Consider the following 21572-nt stretch of genomic DNA (forward strand, 5'->3'; position numbering starts at 1 on the left):
ACACTGACACACACTGAGCCCGGTCTGTTCACACACGGACACACACTGAGCCCGGTCTGTTCACACACGGACACACACTGAGCCCGGTCTGTTCACACACAGACACACACTGAGCCCGGTCTGTTCACACACAGACACACACTGAGCCCGGTCTGTTCATACATTGACACAAACTGAGCCCGGTCTGTTCACACACTGACACACACTGAGCCCGGTCTGTTTACACACTGACACACACTGAGCCCGGTCTGTTCACACACTGACACACACTGAGCCCGGTCTGTTCACACACTGACAAACACTGACTCCGGTCTGTTCACACACTGACACACACTGAGCCCGGTCTGTTCACACACTGACACACACTGAGCCTGGTCTGTTCACACACTGACACACACTGAGTCCGGTCTGTTCACACACAGACACACACTGAGCCCGGTCTGTTCACACACGGACACACACTGAGCCCGGTCTGTTCACACACAGACACACACTGAGCCCGGTCTGTTCACACACTGACACACACTGAGCCCGGTCTGTTCACACACTGACACACACTGAGCCCGGTCTGTTTACACACTGACACACACTGAGCCCGGTCTGTTCACACACTGACACACACTGAGCCCGGTCTGTTCACACACAGACACACACTGAGCCCGGTCTGTTCACACACTGACACCCACTGAGCCCGGTCTGTTCACACACGGACACACACTGAGCCCGGTCTGTTCACACATTGACACACACTTAGCCCGGTCTGTTCACACACGGACACACACTGACACACACTGAGCTCAGTCTGTTCACACACTGACACACACTGAGTCCGGTCTGTTCACACACTGACACAGACTGAGCCCGGTCTGTTCACACACTGACACACACTGAGCCCGGTCTGTTTACACACTGACACACACTGAGCCCGGTCTGTTCACACACAGACACACACTGAGCCCGGTCTGTTCACACACGGACACACACTGAGCCCGGTCTGTTCACACACTGACACACACTGAGCACGGTCTGTTCACACACTGACACACACTGAGCCAGGACTGTTCACACACTGACACACACTGAGCACGGTCTGTTCACACACTGACACACACTGAGCCCAGTCTGTTCACACACTGACACACACTGAGCCCATTCTGTTCACACACTGATACACACTGAGCCCGGTCTGTTCACACACGGACACAGATTGAGCCCGGTCTGTTCACACACGGACACACACTGAGCCCGGTCTGTTCACACACTGACACACACTGAGCCCGGTCTGTTCACACACTGACACACACTGCGCCCGGTCTGTTCACACACTGACACACACTGAGCCCGGTCTGTTCACACACTGACACACACGTAGCCCGGTCTGTTCACACACGGACACACACTGAGCCCGGTCTGTTCACACACGGACACACACTGAGCCCGGTCTGTTCACACACTGACACAGACTGAGCCCGGTCTGTTTACACACTGACACACACTGAGCCCGGTCTGTTCACACACTGACACAGACTGAGCCCGGTCTGTTCACACACAGACACACACTGAGCCCGGTCTGTTTACACACTGACACAGACTGAGCCCGGTCTGTTCACACACTGACACACACTGAGCCCGGTCTGTTTACACACTGACACACACTGAGCCCGGTCTGTTCACACACTGACACACACTGAGCCCGGTCTGTTTACACACTGACACACACTGAGCCCGGTCTTTTCACACACTGACAAACACTGCGCCCAGTCTGTTCACACACTGACACACACTGAGCCCGGTCTGTTCACACACAGACACACACTGAGCCCGGTCTGTTCACACACTGACACCCACTGAGCCCGGTCTGTTCACACACGGACACACACTGGGCCCGGTCTGTTCACACATTGACACACACTTAGCCCGGTCTGTTCACACACGGACACACACTGACACACACTGAGCTCAGTCTGTTCACACACTGACACACACTGAGTCCGGTCTGTTCACACACTGACACACACTGAGCCCGGTCTGTTCACACACGGACACACACTGAGCCCGGTCTGTTCACACACTGACACACACTGAGCACGGTCTGTTCACACACTGACACACACTGAGCCCGGTCTGTTCACACACGGACACACACTGAGCCCGGTCTGTTCACACACTGACACACACTGAGCACGGTCTGTTCACACACTGACACACACTGAGCCAGGACTGTTCACACACTGACACACACTGAGCACGGTCTGTTCACACACTGACACACACTGAGCCCAGTCTGTTCACACACTGACACACACTGAGCCCATTCTGTTCACACATAGACACACACTGAGCCCGGTCTGTTCACACACGGACACAGATTGAGCCCGGTCTGTTCACACACGGACACACACTGAGCCCGGTCTGTTCACACACTGACACACACTGAGCCCGGTCTGTTCACACATAGACACACACTGAGACCGGTCTGTTCACACACTTACACACACTGAGCCCAATCTGTTCACATACTGACACACACTGAGCCCGGTCTGTTCACACACTGACACACACTTAGCCCGGTCTGTTCACACACGGACACACACTGAGCCCGGTCTGTTCACACACGGACACACACTGAGCCCGGTCTGTTCACACACTGACACCCACTGAGCCCGGTCTGTTTACACACTGACACACACTGAGCCCGGTCTGTTCACACACGGATACCCACTGAGCCCGGTCTGTTCACACACAGACACACACTGAGCCCGGTCTGTTTACACACTGACACAGACTGAGCCCAGTCTGTTCACACACTGACACACACTGAGCCCGGTCTGTTCACACACAGACACACACTGAGCCCGGTCTGTTCACACACTGACACACACTGAGCCCGGTCTGTTCACACACTGACACACACTGAGCCCGGTCTGTTCACACACGGACACACACTGAGCCCGGTCTGTTCACACACTGACACACACTGAGTCCGGTCTGTTCACACACAGACACACACTGAGCCCGGTCTGTTCACACACGGACACACACTGAGCCCGGTCTGTTCACACACGGACACACACTGAGCCCGGTCTGTTCACACACTGACACACACTGAGCCCGGTCTGTTCACACACGGACACACACTGAGACCGGTCTGTTCACACATTGACACACACTGAGCCCGGTCTGTTCACACACAGACACACACTGAGCCCGGTCTGTTCACACACAGACACACACTGAGCCCAGTCTGTTCACACATTGACACACACTGAGCCCGGTCTGTTTACACACTGACACACACTGAGCCCGGTCTGTTCACACACTGACACACACTGAGCCCAGTCTGTTCACACACTTACATACACTGAGCCCGGTCTGTTCACACACGGACACACACTGAGCCCGGTCTGTTCACAAACGGACACACACTGAGCCCGGTCTGTTCACACACTGACACACACTGAGCCCGGTCTGTTCACACGCGGACACACACTGAGCCAGGACTGTTCACACACTGACCCACACTGAGCCCGGTCTGTTCACACACAGACACACACTGAGCCCAATCTGTTCACACACTGACACAGACTGAGCCCAATCTGTTCACACACTGACACACACTGAGCCCGGTCTGTTCACACACTGACACACACTGAGCTCGGTCTGTTCACACACTGACACACACTGAGCCCGGTCTGTTCACACACAGACACACACTGACCCCAGTCTGTTCACACACTGACACACACTGAGCCCAATCTGTTCACACACTGACACAAACTGAGCCCGGTCTGTTTACACACTGACACAGACTGAGCCCGGTCTGCTCACACACTGACACACACTGAGCCCGGTCTGTTCACACACTGACACACACTGAGCCCGGTCTGTTCACACACGGACACACACTGACCCCAGTCTGTTCACACACTGACACACACTGAGCCCGGCCTGTTCACACACGGACACACACAGAACCCGGTCTGTTCACACACGGACACACACTGAGCCCGGTCTGCTCACACAGGCACACACTGAGCCCGGTTTGATCACACACTGACACACCCTGAGCCCGGTCTGTTCACACACTGACACACACTGAGACCACATTGTTCACACATTGACACACACTGAGCCCGGTCTGTTCACACACTGACACACACTGAGACCACATTGTTCACACATTTACACACACTGAGCCCGGTCTGTTCACACACTGACACACACTGAGCCCGGTCTGTTCACACACTGACAAACACTGAGCCCGGTCTGTTTACACACTGACACAGACTGAGTCCGGTCAGTTCACACACTGACCCACACTCAGCACGGTCTGTTCACACACGGACACACACTGAGCCTGGTCAGTTCACACTCTGACCCACACTCAGCACGGTCTGTTCACACACTGACACACACTGAGCTCAGTCTGTTCACACACTGACACACACTGAGCACGGTCAGTTCACACACTGACACACACTGAGCCCGGTCTGTTCACACACTGACACACACTGAGCACGGTCAGTTCACACACTGACACACACTGAGCCCGGTCTGTTCACACACGGACACACACTGAGCCCGGTCTGTTCACACACGGACACACACTGAGCCCGGTCTGTTCACACACGGACACACACTGAGCCCGGTCTGTTCACACACGGACACACACTGAGCCCGGTCTGTTCACACACGGACACACACTGAGCCCGGTCTGTTCACACACTGACACACACTGAGCCCGGTCTGTTCACACACTGACACACACTGAGCCCGGCCTGTTCACACACTGACACACACTGAGCCCGGTCTGTTTACACACTGACACACACTGAGCCCGGTCTGTTCACACACTGACACACACTGAGCCCGGTCTGTTTACACATGGACACACACTGAGCCTGGTCTGTTCACACACTGACACACACTGAGCCCGGTCTGTTCACACACTGACACACACTGAGCCCGCTCTGTTCACACACTGACACACACTGAGCCCGGTCTGTTCACACACAGACACACACTGAGCCCGGTCTGTTCACACACTGACACACACTGAGCCCGGTCTGTTCACACACTGACACACACTGAGCCCGGTCTGTTTACATACGGACACACACTGAGCCCGGTGTGTTTACACACAGACACACACTGACCCCGGTCTGTTTACATACGGACACACACTGAGCCCGGTGTGTTTACACTGTAGTCAATTGGATCAAGTTTCCCTTGGTTTTTTTCCATGTTATCACCTGTTGAGTTGCTTTTTTGAATGTGAGGGTGAGTGTTCCTACCGTATCTGTCTTTTCTCAAGTTCCTGCTGGGTTTTGCCTTTGCAGCTCTCCTGAATGAGGATGTGGTATTGTTCCGGAACTGTGTTGTGTTATTAGTGAGATTATGTTCACCAATCAGAAGGTTTCATCTTTCAAATCGAGCTGCCTCAGTCGGTTAGATTGCACAACCAGTGCTCTGCCTGTGTGCCAGCAAGTTCATTTACATATAACCCTGCTGAACACACACTGCCTCTGAGAATGCAGCTTTGTTCCTAGTGGTAATGTTTGTGGTGACTCGGTCATTAACACTGCTGCCTCCCAGCACCAGGGTCCCAGGTTCGATTCCACCCTCAGGCAACTGTCCCTGTGGAGTTTGCACATTCTCCCCGTGTCTGCGTGGGTTTCCTCCTACAGATGTGCTGGTCAGGTGGATTGGCCATGCAATGCAGGCTCGCTGGGTTAGCCAGGGGAAATACAGGGTTATGGGATAGAGGGGTCTCCGTGGGATGCTCCTTCATGAAGAGCTTATGTCCGAAAGGTCGACTTTCCTGCTCGTCGGATGCTGCGTGACCTGCTGTGCTTTTCCCGCACCACACTCTAATTGAGCCTCTAATCTCCAGCATCTGCAGTACCCACTTTCCCCTTGAGTAAGAGAGACCACACGTGTGTGTGTGGGTGTCTTTCTCTATCTCTACATCAGCATTGGTGGCTGTGTGCATAAGTGCAAGAGAGTGCGTGTCCATCTGTCTTTACATCTGTGTGCCTGTCTGTCTGTGCATGTCTATGTGTATCTCTCTGTCTGTTTGTGTGTCTCTCTGTGTTTGTGTCTCTTTCCCTGTCTGTGTGCATATGTGTGTTTGCGTCTGTGCGTGTATTTGCGTGTGTGTGCATGTTTGTGTGTGTGTGTGTAAGCACCCAACTGCCTTTATGTCTGTATATGTATGTGTTTCTCTCTCTCTCTGTTTTTCTGTGTGTGAGACAGCATGGCTCTCTCTCTCGCTCTCGGAAGGTGAGTGTGTTGCGGGGTGTGTGTGATGGAGAGTGTGTCGCGGGGTGTGTATGTGTGATGGAGAGTGTGTCGTGGGTGTGTGTATGTGAGATGGAGAGTGTGTTGCGGGGTGTGTGTGTGATGGAGAGTGTGTTGCGGGGTGTGTGTGATGGAGAGTGTGTCGCGGGGTGTGTGTGTGATGGAGAGTGTGTCGCGGGGTGTGTGTGATGCAGAGTGTGTCGCGGGGCGTGTGTGTGTGTGATGGAGAGTGTGTCGCGGGGTGTGTGTGTGATGCAGAGTGTGTCGTGGGTGTGTGTATGTGAGATGGAGAGTGTGTTGCGGGGTGTGTGTGTGATGGAGAGTGTGTCGTGGGTGTGTGTATGTGAGATGGAGAGTGTGTTGCGGGGTGTGTGTGTGATGGAGAGTGTATCGCGGGGTGTGTGTGTGATGCAGAGTGTGTCGTGGGTGTGTGTATGTGAGATGGAGAGTGTGTTGCGGGGTGTGTGTGTGATGGAGAGTGTATCGCGGGGTGTGTGTGTGATGCAGAGTGTGTCGCGGGGCGTGTGTGTGTGTGATGGAGAGTGTGTCGCGGGGTGTGTGTGTGATGCAGAGTGTGTCGTGGGTGTGTGTATGTGAGATGGAGAGTGTGTTGCGGGGTGTGTGTGTGATGGAGAGTGTGTTGCGGGGTGTGTGTGATGGAGAGTGTGTCGTGGGGTGTGTGTGTGATGGAGAGTGTGTCGTGGGGTGTGTGTGTGATGTAGATTGTGTCGCGGGGCGTGTGTGTGTGTGATGGAGAGTGTGTCGCGGGGTGTGTGTGTGATGGAGTGTGTGTCGCGGGGTGTGTGTGTGATGGAGAGTGTGTCGTGGGGTGTGTGTGATGGAGAGTGTGTCGCGGGGCGTGTGTGTGTGTGATGGAGAGTGTGTCGCGGGGCGTGTGTGTGATGGAGAGTGTGTCGCGGGGTGTGTGTGTGATGGAGAGTGTATCGCGGGGTGTGTGTGTGCGTGATGGAGAGTGTGTCGCGGGGCGTGTGTGTGATGGAGAGTGTGTCGCGGGGCGTGTGTGTGATAGAGAGTGTGTCGCGGGGCGTGTGTGTGATGGAGAGTGTGGCGTGGGGTGTGTGTGTGTGATGGAGAGTGTGTCGCGGGGCGTGTGTGTGATGGAGAGTGTGTCGCGGGGCGTGTGTGTGATAGAGAGTGTGTCGCGGGGCGTGTGTGTGATGGAGAGTGTGGCGTGGGGTGTGTGTGTGATGGAGAGTGTGGCGTGGGGTGTGTGTGTGTGATGGAGAGTGTGTCGCGGGGTGTGTGTGTGATGGAGAGTGTGTCGCGGGGTGTGTGTGTGATGGAGAGTGTGTCGCGGGGTGTGTGTGTGATAGAGAGTGTGTCGCGGGGTGTGTGTGTGATGGAGAGTGTGTCGCGGGGCGTGTGTGTGATGGAGAGTGTGGCGTGGGGTGTGTGTGTGTGATGGAGAGTGTGTCGCGGGGCGTGTGTGTGATGGAGAGTGTGTCGCGGGGTGTGTGTGTGATGGAGAGTGTGTCGCGGGGTGTGTGTGTGATAGAGAGTGTGTCGCGGGGTGTGTGTGTGATGGAGAGTGTGTCGCGGGGTGTGTGTGTGATGCAAAGTGTGTCACGGGGTGTGTGTGTGTGTGATGGAGAGTGTGTCGCGGGGCGTGTGTGTGATAGAGAGTGTGTCGCGGGGTGTGTGTGTGATGGAGAGTGTGTCGCGGGGCGTGTGTGTGTGATGGAGAGTGTGTCGCGGGGCGTGTGTGTGATGGAGAGTGTGTCGCGGGGCGTGTGTGTGATGGAGAGTGTGGCGTGGGGTGTGTGTGTGTGATGGAGAGTGTGTCGCGGGGCGTGTGTGTGATGGAGAGTGTGTCGCGGGGCGTGTGTGTGATAGAGAGTGTGTCGCGGGGCGTGTGTGTGATGGAGAGTGTGGCGTGGGGTGTGTGTGTGATGGAGAGTGTGGCGTGGGGTGTGTGTGTGTGATGGAGAGTGTGTCGCGGGGCGTGTGTGTGATGGAGAGTGTGTCGCGGGGTGTGTGTGTGTGATGGAGAGTGTGTCGCGGGGCGTGTGTGTGATGGAGAGTGTGTCGCGGGGCGTGTGTGTGTGATGGAGAGTGTGTCGCGGGGCGTGTGTGTGATGGAGAGTGTGGCGTGGGGTGTGTGTGTGTGATGGAGAGTGTGTCGCGGGGCGTGTGTGTGATGGAGAGTGTGTCGCGGGGCGTGTGTGTGATAGAGAGTGTGTCGCGGGGCGTGTGTGTGATGGAGAGTGTGGCGTGGGGTGTGTGTGTGATGGAGAGTGTGGCGTGGGGTGTGTGTGTGTGATGGAGAGTGTGTCGCGGGGTGTGTGTGTGATGGAGAGTGTGTCGCGGGGTGTGTGTGTGATGGAGAGTGTGTCGCGGGGTGTGTGTGTGATAGAGAGTGTGTCGCGGGGTGTGTGTGTGATGGAGAGTGTGTCGCGGGGCGTGTGTGTGATGGAGAGTGTGGCGTGGGGTGTGTGTGTGTGATGGAGAGTGTGTCGCGGGGCGTGTGTGTGATGGAGAGTGTGTCGCGGGGTGTGTGTGTGATGGAGAGTGTGTCGCGGGGTGTGTGTGTGATAGAGAGTGTGTCGCGGGGTGTGTGTGTGATGGAGAGTGTGCCGCGGGGTGTGTGTGTGATGCAAAGTGTGTCACGGGGTGTGTGTGTGTGTGATGGAGAGTGTGTCGCGGGGCGTGTGTGTGATAGAGAGTGTGTCGCGGGGCGTGTGTGTGATGGAGAGTGTGTCGCGGGGTGTGTGTGTGTGATGGAGAGTGTGTCGCGGGGTGTGTGTGTGATGGAGAGTGTGTCGCGGGGTGTGTGTGTGTGATGGAGAGTGTGTCGCGGGGCGTGTGTGTGTGATGGAGAGTGTGTAGCGGGGTGTGTGTGTGATAGAGAGTGTGTCGCGGGGTGTGTGTGTGTGATGGAGAGTGTGTCGTAGGGTGTGTGTGTGATGGAGAGTGTATCGCGGGGTGTGTGTGTGATGGAGAGTGTGTCGCGGGGTGTGTGTGTGTGATGGAGAGTGTGTCGCGGGGTGTGTGTGTGTGATGGAGAGTGTGTTGCAGGGTGTGTGTGTGATGCAGAGTGTGTTGCGGGGCGTGTGTGTGTGTGATGGAGAGTGTGTCGCGGGGTGTGTGTGTGTGGAGAGTGTGTCGCGGGGTGTGTGTGTGATGGAGAGTGTATCGCGGGGTGTGTGTGTGATGGAGAGTGTGTCGCGGGGTGTGTGTGTGATGGAGAGTGTATCGCGGGGTGTGTGTGTGATGGAGAGTGTGTCGCGGGGTGTGTGTGTGATGGAGAGTGTATCGCGGGGTGTGTGTGTGTGGCATTGTTGGATTGTGACCCCAAGATGGCAGGTGAACACTGCACTGCACTTACTGAGCGGCCAGTGAAAGCCTCTCTGAATGGCAGCCAATCCAACAGAATGACGACGCCACTCTCAGCCCCATGCTGCCCCGTTGTGCGACAGGCCACGCTTCTCAATCTTGTCGGGCGAAGGCTTTCTCTCCCTGGAGGGGCTGCGGGTTTGCTCTGGGAACAATGAATGGGCTCAACTTCACCGCCCAGAGCCTGGAGACTTACAGCTCCCTGTTACCTCACCGAGAACTCAGGCAGACAATTCCCACAAACTGTTTGACCAACGAAAAACATACCTCTCGGTAAAAACAATGACTGCAGATGCTGGAAACCAGATTCTGGATTAGTGGTGCTGGAAGAGCACAGCAGTTCAGGCAGCATCCAAGGAGCAGCGAAATCGACGTTTCGGGCAAAAGCCCTTCATCAGGAATAAAGACAGTGAGCCTGAAGCGTGGAGAGATAAGCTAGAGGAGGGTGGGGGTGGGGAGAGAGTGGCATAGAGTACAATGGGTGAGTGGGGGAGGGGATGAAGGTGATAGGTCAGGGAGGAGAGGGTGGAGTGGATAGGTGGAAAAGGAGATAGGCAGGTAGGACAAGTCCGGACAAGTCATGGAGACAGTGCTGAGCTGGAAGTTTAGAACTAGGGTGAGGTGGGGGAAGGGGAAATGAGGAAACTGTTGAAGTCCACATTGATGCCCTGGGGTTGAAGTGTTCCGAGGCGGAAGATGAGGTGTTCTTCCTCCAGGCGTCTGGTGGTGAGGGAACAGCGGTGAAGGAGGCCCAGGACCTCCATGTCCTCGGCAGAGTGGGAGGGGGAGTTGAAATGTTGGGCCACGGGGTGGTGTGGTTAATTGGTGCAGGTGTCCCAGGGATGTTCCCTAAAGCGCTCTGCTAGGAGGCGCCCAGTCTCCCCAATGTAGAGGAGACCGCATCGGGAGCAACGGATACAATAAATTATATTAGTGGATGTGCAGGTAAAACTTTGATGGATGTGGAAGGCTCCTTTAGGGCCTTGGATAGAGGTGAGGGAGGAGGTGTGGGCGCAGGTTTTACAGTTCCTGCGGTGGCAGGGGAAGGTGCCAGGATGGGAGGGTGGGTTGTAGGGGGGTGTGGACCTGACCAGGTAGTCACGGAGGGAACGGTCTTTGCGGAAGGCGGAAAGGGGTGGGGAGGGAAATATATCCCTGGTGGTGGGGTCTTTTTGGAGGTGGCGGAAATGTCGGTGGATGATTTGGTTTATGAGAAGGTTAGTGGGGTGGAAGGTGAGCACCAGGGGCGTTCTGTCCTTGTTATGGTTGGAGGGGTGGGGTCTGAGGGCGGAGTCTGAGGGCGGAGGTGCGGGATGTAGACGAGATGCGTTGGAGGGCATCTTTAACCACGTGGGAAGGGAAATTGCGGTCTCTAAAGAAGGAGGCCATCTGGTGTGTTCTATGGTGGAACTGGTCCTCCTGGGAGCAGATACGGTGGAGGCGGAGGAATTGGGAATACGGGATGGCATTTTTGCAGGAGGTAGGGTGGGAAGAGGTGTAATCCAGGTAGCTGTGGGAGGCGGTGGGTTTGTCAAAAATGTCGGTGTCAAGTCGGTCGTCATGAATGGAGATGGAGAGGTCCAGGAAGGGGAGGGAGGTGTCAGAGATGGTCCAGGTAAATTTAAGGTCAAGGTTGAATGTGTTGGTGAAGTTGATGAATTGCTCAACCTCCTCGCGGGAGCACGAGGTGTCGCCAATGCAGTCATCAATGTAGCGGAGGAAGAGGTGGGGAATGGTGCCGGTGTAATTACGGAAGATCAACTGCTCTACGTAGCCAACAAAGAGACAGGCATAGCTGGGGCCCATACGTGTGCCCATGGCTACCCCTTTGGTTTGGAGGAAGTGGGAGGATTCAAAGGAGAAATTGTTAAGGGTGAGGACCAGTTCAGCCCAACGAATGAGAGTGTCGGTGGAGGGGTACTGTTGGGGACGTCTGGAGAGGAAAAAACGGAGGGCTTGGAGGCCCTGGTCATGGCGGATGGAGATGTAGAGGGATTGGATATCCATGGTGAAGATGAGGCGTTGGGGGCCGGGGAAATGGAAGTCTTGGAGGAGGTGGAGGGCGTGGGTGGTGTCTCGAACATATGTGGAGAGTTCCTGGACTAGGGGGGAAAACATACTTCACCAAAGAGGAGACAAGCAATCTGCCAGAATTGGTGGGGAACACAGAGGGGAAAACTCATGTAAATCTGTTCCGAAATGGTGCTGGACAAATTGATGGGATGGAACATCAACCAATCATCAAGGCCTGATAATCTACTGAAGGAGGTGAACAGCTTACACAGATTGGAGGGGAGCTAACGTAACCTCACTGTTTAAAAATGGCAAGAGAGAGAAAAGAGGCAATGAAAGACCTGTGACTGGGACACTGGTAATGGGGAAGATGTGAGAGTCCATATCAGGGTTTTACACCAGAGCACTTCGAAAGACAATGGCAGAACCAGACACATTCAATTTACATTATAAAAGGCTTCATAAACTAAGATGAAGGTTTTGAGGACATAACCATGACTGTTACTGGGGGAACCAATGGGTGTGATTTATCTCAGGATATTTTTGACAAAGTTCCATATAAGAGATTAATGTGTCAAATTAAGGTACATGGGATTCAGGGGAGTGTACTGAGGTCGTTAAAAACCTTTGCTGTGCAGACAGGAAACAAAAAGTAGGAATAAGTGGCAGGAAGTGACGAGAGGACCACAGGGCTCAGTACAAGACCCTCAACCATCAGACACCCATCACTTAGATGAAGGAACTCACTGTAATATCCCCAAATTTGCAGATGACACTGTGATCCAGTGATCCATGGGCCGAAAATTAGCCCATTCCACATGGACCCCAAATTAGGAGAAAGTGAGGACTGCAGATGCTGGAGACCAGAGTTGAAAAATGTGGTGCTGGAAAGATAAAGCAGGCCAGGCAGCATCCGAGGAGCAGGAGAATCGACGTTTCAGGGATAAGCCCTTCTTCAGGAATTCCACATTCTTCAAGACAGAACATTAGCCCACTCCACATTGACCCCCAGCTAGAGAAATCTGGCAAGACAGAAAATAAGCCCATTCCCAGGGCAGGGTCGGCTGAGAGCAGGGACCCAGGGCAGGGTCGGCTGAGAGCAGGGACCCAGGGCAGGGTCGGCCCAGAGCAGGGACGCAGGGCAGGGTCGGCTGAGAGCAGGGACCCAGGGCAGGGTCGGCCGAGAGCAGGGACCCAGGGCAGGGTCGGCCGAGAGCAGGGACCCAGGGCAGGGTCGGCCGAGAGCAGGGACCCAGGGCAGGGTCGGCCGAGAGCAGGGACCCAGGGCGGGGTCAGCTGAGAGCAGGGACCCAGGGCAGGGTCGGCCCAGAGCAGGGACCCAGGGCAGGGTCGGCCGAGAGCAGGGACCCAGGGCAGGGTCGGCCGAGAGCAGGGACCCAGGGCGGGGTCAGCTGAGAGCAGGGACCCAGGGCAGGGTCGGCCCAGAGCAGGGACCCAGGGCAGGGTCGGCCCAGAGCAGGGACCCAGGGCAGGGTCAGCCCAGAGCAGGGACCCAGGACAGGGTCGGCCCAGAGCAGGGACCCAGGGCAGGGTCGGCCGAGAGCAGGAACCCAGGGCAGGGTCGGCCGAGGGCAGGGACCCAGGGCAGGGTCGGCCCAGAGCAGGGACCCAGGGCAGGGTTGGTCGAGAGCAGGGACCCAGGGCAGGGTCAGCCGAGAGCAGAGACCCAGGGCAGGGTCGGCTGAGGCAGGGACCCAGGGCGGGGTCGGCTGAGGCAGGGACCCAGGGCAGGGTCGGCCCAGAGCAGGGACCCAGGGCTGGGTCAGCCCAGAGCAGAGACCCAGGGCGGGGTCGGCTGAGGCAGGGACCCAGGGCGGGGTCGGCTGAGGCAGGGACCCAGGGCAGGGTCGGCCGAGGGCAGGGACCCAGGGCGGGGTCGGCTGAGGCAGGGACCCAGGGCAGGGTCGGCCCAGAGCAGAGACCCAGGGCAGGGTCGGCCGAGGGCAGGGACCCAGGGCAGGGTCGGCTGAGGCTGGGACCCAGGGCGGGGTCGGCTGAGGCTGGGACCCAGGGCAGGGTCGGCTGAGGCTGGGACCCAGGGCGGGGTCAGCTGAGGCTGGGACCCAGGGCGGGGTCGGCTGAGGCTGGGACCCAGGGCGGGGTCGGCTGAGAGCAGAGTGAGAGAGAACCAGGACAATGTCAGAGGAGAGTCCAAAGGCCAAGCCCAAAACGGGATCTTTGTGAGTTAGATCCTTTCTCAGACAGATAGGGCTCGATTGAGAATAAATACTGTCAGAATTTGGAATATGGTCACATGTTTTTAATCAGGAATATTTTGTTAATAAAATCAAGTTGACCTATAAACTGAATCGGTGTCCCTCAAGGACAGGAGCATTCTGGGTGAATTGTTTTTAATGTGTGAATTGGTTAAAATGCTGAAAGCACAGACCCCAACACAGCGCTGTGTGGGATGGTGAGCGGTGAAGATGATGCAGAGATATCGCTGTGTCAGGAGGAATGCCTGACTGACTACATCAATCCTTAGCAGCTGCTGTATAATGTGGCTAAATGTGAGGCTGCCAAACCAGGAAAGCAGATGTGTCTATGCAGAGTGATATTTTGGGAGGTGGGGAGGTACAACATGCCCAGTGGTCAGGAAGCTAAGCATGCGGCTGCATCAGCCAGGGAAGAAGGCATATGGCTATGTTGGCCTTGAGGTTAACAGGACACGAGTACAGGAGCAGGGGTGTCTTGCTGCAGTTACACTGAGCCTTCAGGGTGAGTGCACAGCTGGATTATTTTGCACAGTTTTGGTCTCTTTATCCCTCCCAATGGAAGGAGTGCAACTGTTTGTTGCATGGCATTGATTCCCAGGATGTCAGGACTGGTTTATGAAGAGACACTGGATCAGTTAGGACTGTATTCCCTGGAGTTTAGAAATATGAGGGGTGCAATCTGTTAGAAATGTGTAAAATTCCGACAGGACTGGACAGTGGAATTGCAGGAAGGATGTTCCTGATGACTGGGGAGTTCAGAACTGGAGGGCCGGGGGGAGGGGGGGGGGGAGAGGGGTCACCACTGCCACAGAAAGCAGTCGAGGAAAACATTGTAGTATTTCGGGAAGGATATGGGGCTAAAGGACATGGGGGAAAAGCAGGAACAGGCTATTGAGTTGGATGATCAGCCATGCAAGGTGCAGCAGGCGTGAAGGGCTGAATGGCCTCCTCTTGCTTCCATTTCTTCCTTTACAACAATGGCTCCAGGAATGGGAAAGCTGCCGTCTGCAGCCCCCACTTTCTCCCAGTGTAATGGGGATATGTAACCTGAGGCAGTTATGGGGACAGCAACTGCCCCAGCCCTTGGGAGGGTAACTGAGACATGCCATAGCACCATTTCCAAAAGGGAAGGGGGAGGGGTGGTGGGTACATCAGGAACGTGTCACCAAGCAGAGGGAACATTCCGGAACAGCCCCAGGCTGAATTCGGAGATGAATAGCCACCCACAGCCAGTGGATGTGGACGATGCTGCCTGAGGGGGTATGAATGTGGAGGGCTTGCAGTGAGGGATAGGAAGACTGGGAGTGGACTGTGCACAGGGGCGTTATTAAAGGGTAAGGAACATTTGTGCTGCTGTCACAGGTGAATACTGGGCTGTGACAGTCTGACTGAGCTCAGAATTCACAGTTAAAAAGCTTCCTGTTTGGTTGTGAGCACAAGTTCATTTCCTGCCCCTTCAGAGTGTTTACCAGCTGTCAATGACAAAGCAGAGGGAACTCTGTGTGTGAGGTGTGTGAGAGTGTGTGTGTGTGGGTGCGTGTGTGTGTGCATTGAGTGTGCGTGAGTGTGTGAGAGTGTGAGTGTGAGAGTGTAAGTGTGAGAGTGAGTGTGCAAGTGAGTGTGCGTGAGTGAGTGTGTATGCGAGTATGTGTGTGCGAGTGTGTGTGTGCGAATGAGTGTGAGTATGTGAATGAGTGTGAGAGTGAGTGAGTGAGAATGAGTGTGTGAATGAGTGTGTGAATGAATGTGAGAGTGAGTGAGTGAGAATGAGTGTGTGAATGAATGAGAGTGAGTGAGTGCGAGAGTATACGAGAGTGTGCGTGCGTGTGTGTGTGTGAGGGTATACGAGAGTGTGTGAGTGCTCACTGCCTTTGCCTCCTCCCTCTGGGTTTGCGGACCCACCGCATTTGCCCCCTGCTCACTGGCTGCTGCTCACTGCTGAGCAGGGTGGGTGGTCTCGCTGTCAGAACAAAGTCACAGATTGTTGGCCGTCGCTCATAATGAACCCGACAGGTCTGAGTCTCTGGGTAGAAGCCGTCTGCTTTCGCTGTGATTTCATAATCTCCAGGATTCAACAATCGCCAGTAATCCCCATCGACAGCTGATGGACAGCAAGTAGCAAACAGATTACTGTCAGGAACTGTCCACTCTGACCCCTGACCCCACATCCATCCCACTGACTGTCCATCTGACCCCTGACCTCCACACCCATCCCCAGTCATTGTCCGTCTGACCCCTGGCCCCCATACCCATCCCAGTAACTACACACTCTGACCTCTGACCCCCACACACATCCCAATGACTGTTCACTCTGACCCCTGACCCCCATACCCATCCCAGTGATTGCCCATCTGACCCCTGACCCCCAAATACATTCCAGTGATTGTCCACTGACCCTTGACCTCCACAGCCATCCCAGTGACTGCCCACTCTGACCCCTGACCCCCACACCCATCCCAGTGATTGTCTACTCTGACCCCTGACCCTCACATCGCTGTGATGATTTATTGATCCTTGACCCTTACCTGTCCTTATGTCATGATCAATTCCATTGACGACAATGATGGCTCCCTCGATGCCATGGTTATCACGATCCCTCACCACGCCCTTCACACCCCGGTGAACCTGCACAGGAAGAGACCAGCGGTCACTGTCAGACAGGAGCTGCTGGGAGGTGAGGGCACAATTTGCCATGAGCAATGGTTGACTCACTGACCTGCTCCATGTAGATCAGCAGGGACTCTTTGTTATTTTCCCATTCAGCTTCAAGTTCAATCTGGTGGGGGTATTTATCACAACTCAGCTCCACAGTGACCTCAAAACAGTTGGTGTGAAGGTAACTGAAGTCGTTCATACCTGCAAGGCACAGTGCTGTTAGCAACCAGGCACTTCGTTCCTGTGCTGCATAGCAAGATCCCACAAACAGCTAAAGAATAGGTCAACTTTCTACATTCACTCTCCAGATGTGTAGCTGGCAAGGCCACAATACATTAAGAGGAAGGCGATGGCCTTGTGGTATTATCTCTGTACTGTGAATCTCGAGACCCAGGGAATGTTCTGGGGACCCCCGCGTTCGAGTCCCACCATGGCAGGTGGTGCAATTGGAAATCTTTCAACAGTATTTGAAGCACATCCAGGAATCCATTGCCAATTGTTTGAGGGGGAAGACCCAGCTTTAGGGAGGGAAACTGCCATCTTTGCCTGGTCCGACCCACAGCAATGGGGCTGACTCTTAACTGCCCTCTGAGCAATTAGGGATGGGCCTAGCCAGCGATGTCCTCATCTTGCGAATGAATATTTAATAAAAGTTACCCATTCTTTATTATCCTTTGGCAAGGGATAAGTATTGATCAGGACACAAAAAGATCACAATATTCCAGATGTGACCGAACGAAAGCTCGATACAGCTGCAAGGTGACTGGAAACCGTTTACACCCTAACCAATGAACACAAGTGGGCCATGTGCCTTTGTGACCATCTTATCCACTTGTGTTGTCACTTTGAGAAGCACTGTGGACCGAGATGCTGGGATCCCTCTGGTTAATGGAGCTTGTAAAGGTTCTGTCATTTACTTCCCTCTTGTTTCAGATCTTTGGAAATGCATCATCTCACATTAGTCTGGATGAAATCCATCTGCCAAGTCTCCATCCTATCAATATCCTGCTGTATCCTCTGGCAATCCTCCTCACTATCTGCAGCTCCCCCAGTCACAAACAGACCATCTCCCCCAAACCATTTATATAGTAAACAGCAGGGAGTCCAGGACTGAACCCTGTGGAACACCACTGACCACAGATCTCCTTCCCCTGCTCCTCTCTGACCAAGCCAGTTCAGTATTTATCTTACCAGCTCACCGTGGACCCCAGGAGACTTCACTTTCTGTCTCAGCCTGCCAGCAGGGACCTTGTCAAAGGCCTGACTAAAATCCTTGTAGACAACACCCACCACCTTACCTTCATTACTTTTGTCACTTCCTCAAAAGAAAACTCGAAGAAGTTGGAGAGATAAGGCCTCCTCCACACAAAGCCATGCTGCCCATTGGACAATCAGACCGTCGGTTTCCAAACGGGAGATAATCCGGCACCAAAGAATCATCTCCAACAATTTCCTTGCAACTGAAGGAAGGCTCATTGGCCTGTAATTACCTGCATTATTCCCGTTACCCATCTTAAACAAAGCAACAATGTTGGCTATTCTTCAGCTTTCTCTGACCTTGCCTCTGATGAAAGAAAGGTCAGAGATTTCCACGATTGGCCACCCACAACATGCTGCAGCAGGTCCCATTAAGTCCTAGAAACTTGTAGACCTTAATAGGTTTCTAATGATGATACTCTGTGTGGGGATACAGGAACAATATTACTGCAGATACTCTCTGTGTGGGGACACAGGGACAATATTACTGCAGAAACTCGCTGTGTGGGGACACAGGGACAATATTACTGCAGATACTCTCTGTGTGGGGATACAGGGACAATATTACTGCAGATACTCTCTGTGTGGGGATACAGGGTCAATATTACTGCAGATACTTTCTGTGAGGGGACACGGACAGTATTTCTGCAGATACTCTCTGTGTGGGGACACAGGGACAATATTACTGCAGATACTCTCTGTGTGGGGATACAGGGACAGTATTACTGCAGATACTCTCTGTGTGGGGATACAGGGACAATATTACTGCAGAAACTCGCTGTGTGGGGACACAGGGACAATATTACTGCAGATACTCTCTGTGTGGGGATACAGGGACAGTATTACTGCAGATACTCTCTGTGTGGGGATACAGGGACAATATTACTGCAGATACTCTCTGTGTGGGGATACAGGGACAATATTACTGCAGATACTCTCTGTGAGGGGACACATGGACAGTATTAGTGCAGATACTCTCTGTGTGGAGATACAGGGACAATATTACTGCCGATACTCTCTGTTTGGGGATACAGGGACAGTATTACTGCAGATACTCTCTGTGTGGGGATAGAGGGACAATATTACTGCAGATACTCTCTGTGTGGGGATACAGGGACAATATTACTGCAGATACTCTCTGTTTGGGATACAGGGACAATATTACCGCAGATACTCTCTGTGCGGGATACAGGGACAATATTACCGCAGATACTCTCTGTGTGGGGATACAAGGACAATATTACCGCAGATACTCTCTGTGTGGGGATACAGGGACAATATTACCGCAGATACTCACTGTGTGGGATACAGGGACAATATTACCGCAGATATTCTCTGTGTGGGGATACAGGGGCAGTATTACCGCAGATACTCACTGTGTGGGGACACATGGACAGTATTTCTGCAGATACTCTCTGTATGGGGACACAGGGACAATATTACTGCAGATACTCTCTGTGTGGGGATACAGGGACAGTATTACTGCAGATACTCTCTGTGTGGGGACACAGGGACAGTATTACTGCCGATACTCTCTGTGTGGGGACACAGGGACAATATTACCGCAGATATTCTCTGTGTGGGATACAGGGACAATATCACCGCAGATACTCTCTGTGTGTCTTACAGAGACAGTATTACCGCAGATACTCTCTGTGTGGGGACACAGGGACAGTATTTCTGCAGGTACTATCTGTGTGGGGACACAGGGACAATATAACTGCATATACTCTCTGTGTGGGGATACAGGGACAGTATTACTGCAGATACTCTCTGTGTGGGGATACAGGGACAATATTACTGCAGATACTCTCTGTATGGGGATACAGGGACAATATTAATGCAGATACTCTCTGTATGGGGATACAGGGACAGTATTTCTGCAGATACTCTCTGTGTGGGGATACAGGGACAATATTACTGCAGATACTCTGTATGTGGGGATACAGGGACAATATTACTGCAGATACTCTCTGTGTGGGGATACAGGGACAGTATTACTGCAGATACTCTCTGTGTGGGGATACAGGGACAGTATTACTGCAGATACTCTCTGTATGGGGATACAGGGACAATATTAATGCAGATACTCTCTGTATGGGGATACAGGGACAGTATTTCTGCAGATACTCTCTGTGTGGGGACACAAGGACGATATTACTTTAGATACTTTCTGTGTGGGGATACAAAAACAATATTACTGTGGATACTCTCTGTGTGGGATATAGGGACAATATTACTGCCGATACTCTCTGTGTGGGGATACAGGGACAATATTACTGCAGATACTCTCTGTGTGGGATACAGGGACAATATTACCGCAGAAACTCTGTGTGGAGATACTGGGACAGTATTACCGCAGATACTTTCTGTGTGGGGACACAGGGACAGTATTTCTGCAGATACTCACTGTGTGGGGACACAGAGACAATATTACCGCAGATACTCTCTGTGTGGGGATACAGGGACAATATTACCGCAGATACTCTCTGTGTGGGATACAGGCACAATATTACTGCAGATACTCTCTGTGTGGGATACAGGGACAATATTACCGCAGATACTCTCTGTGTGGGATACAGGGACAATATTACCGCAGATACTCTCTGTGTGGGGGTACAGGGACAGTATTACCGCAGATACTTTCTGTGTGTGGATACAGGGACAGTATTACAGCAGATACTCTGTGTGTGGTAGTCCAGGGACAATATTACTGCAGATACTCGCTGTATGGGGATACAGGGACAGTATTACTGCAGATACTCTCTGTGTGGGGATACAGGGACAATATTACTGCAGATACGCTCAGTGTGGGGATACAGGGACAGTGTTACTGCAGATACTCTCTGTGTGGGGATACAGGGACAATATTACTGCAGATACTCTCTGTATGGGAATGCAGGGACAATATTACTGCAGATACTCTCTGTGTGGGGATACAGGGACAATATTACTGCAGATACTCTCTCTGTGGGATACAGGGACAATATTACTGCAGATACTCTCTCTGTGGGGATACAGGGACAATATTACCGCAGATACTCTCTGTGTGGGATACAGGGACAATATTACTGCAGATACTCTGTGTGGAAACACAGGTACAATATTACTGCAGATACTTTCTGTATGGGGACACAGGGACAATATTACTGCAGATACTCTCTGTGTGGGTTACAGGGACAATATTACTGCCGATAATCTCTGTGTGGGGACACAGGAACAATATTACTGCAGATACTCTCTGTGTGGGGACACAGGGACAATATTACCACAGATACTCTCTGTGTGGGGATACAGGGACAATCTTACTGCAGATACTCTCTGTGTTGGGATACAGGGACAATATTACTGCAGATACCCTCTGTGTGGGATACAGGGACAGTATTACTGCAGATACTCTCTGTGAGGGGACACAAGGACAGTATTAGTGCAGATACTCTCTGTGTGAGGATACAGGGACAATATTACTGCCGATACTCTCTGAGTGGGGATACAGGGACATTATTACTACAGATACTCTCTGTGTGGGGATACAGGGACAATATTACTGCAGATACTCTCTGTGTGGGGATACAGGGACAATATTACTGCAGATACTCTGTGTGGGAACACAGGTACAATATTACTGCAGATACTTTATGTGTGGGGATACAGGGACAATATTACTGCAGATACTCTCTGTGTGGGGACACAGGGACAATATTACCGCAGATACTCTGTGTGAGAACACAGGGACAATATTACTGCAGATACTCT

The 21572-nt window shown here is 53.3% G+C and overlaps 1 protein-coding gene across 1 annotated transcript in view; it reads right to left on the bottom strand.

Moving 5' to 3' along the window:
- Positions 1-13933: 13933 nt before the first annotated feature.
- LOC122555142 (inactive carboxypeptidase-like protein X2) overlaps positions 13934-21572 on the bottom strand; it is a 238991-nt gene continuing 231352 nt past the window's right edge. Inside the window, exons 12-14 of the mRNA XM_087992293.1 lie at positions 16621-16760; positions 16430-16529; positions 13934-16005 (exon numbers count right to left, since the gene is read on the bottom strand). Of these exons, the coding sequence (XP_087848419.1) occupies positions 15767-16005; positions 16430-16529; positions 16621-16760 (479 nt within the window). The 3' untranslated portion in view covers positions 13934-15766. The remainder of the gene's footprint in view (positions 16006-16429; positions 16530-16620; positions 16761-21572) is intronic.

This window comes from Chiloscyllium plagiosum, unplaced genomic scaffold (genome assembly GCF_037043375.1).
Source record: "Chiloscyllium plagiosum isolate Xiang-an unplaced genomic scaffold, Cpla_swu_hap1 HiC_scaffold_1, whole genome shotgun sequence".
NCBI lineage: Eukaryota > Metazoa > Chordata > Chondrichthyes > Orectolobiformes > Hemiscylliidae > Chiloscyllium > Chiloscyllium plagiosum.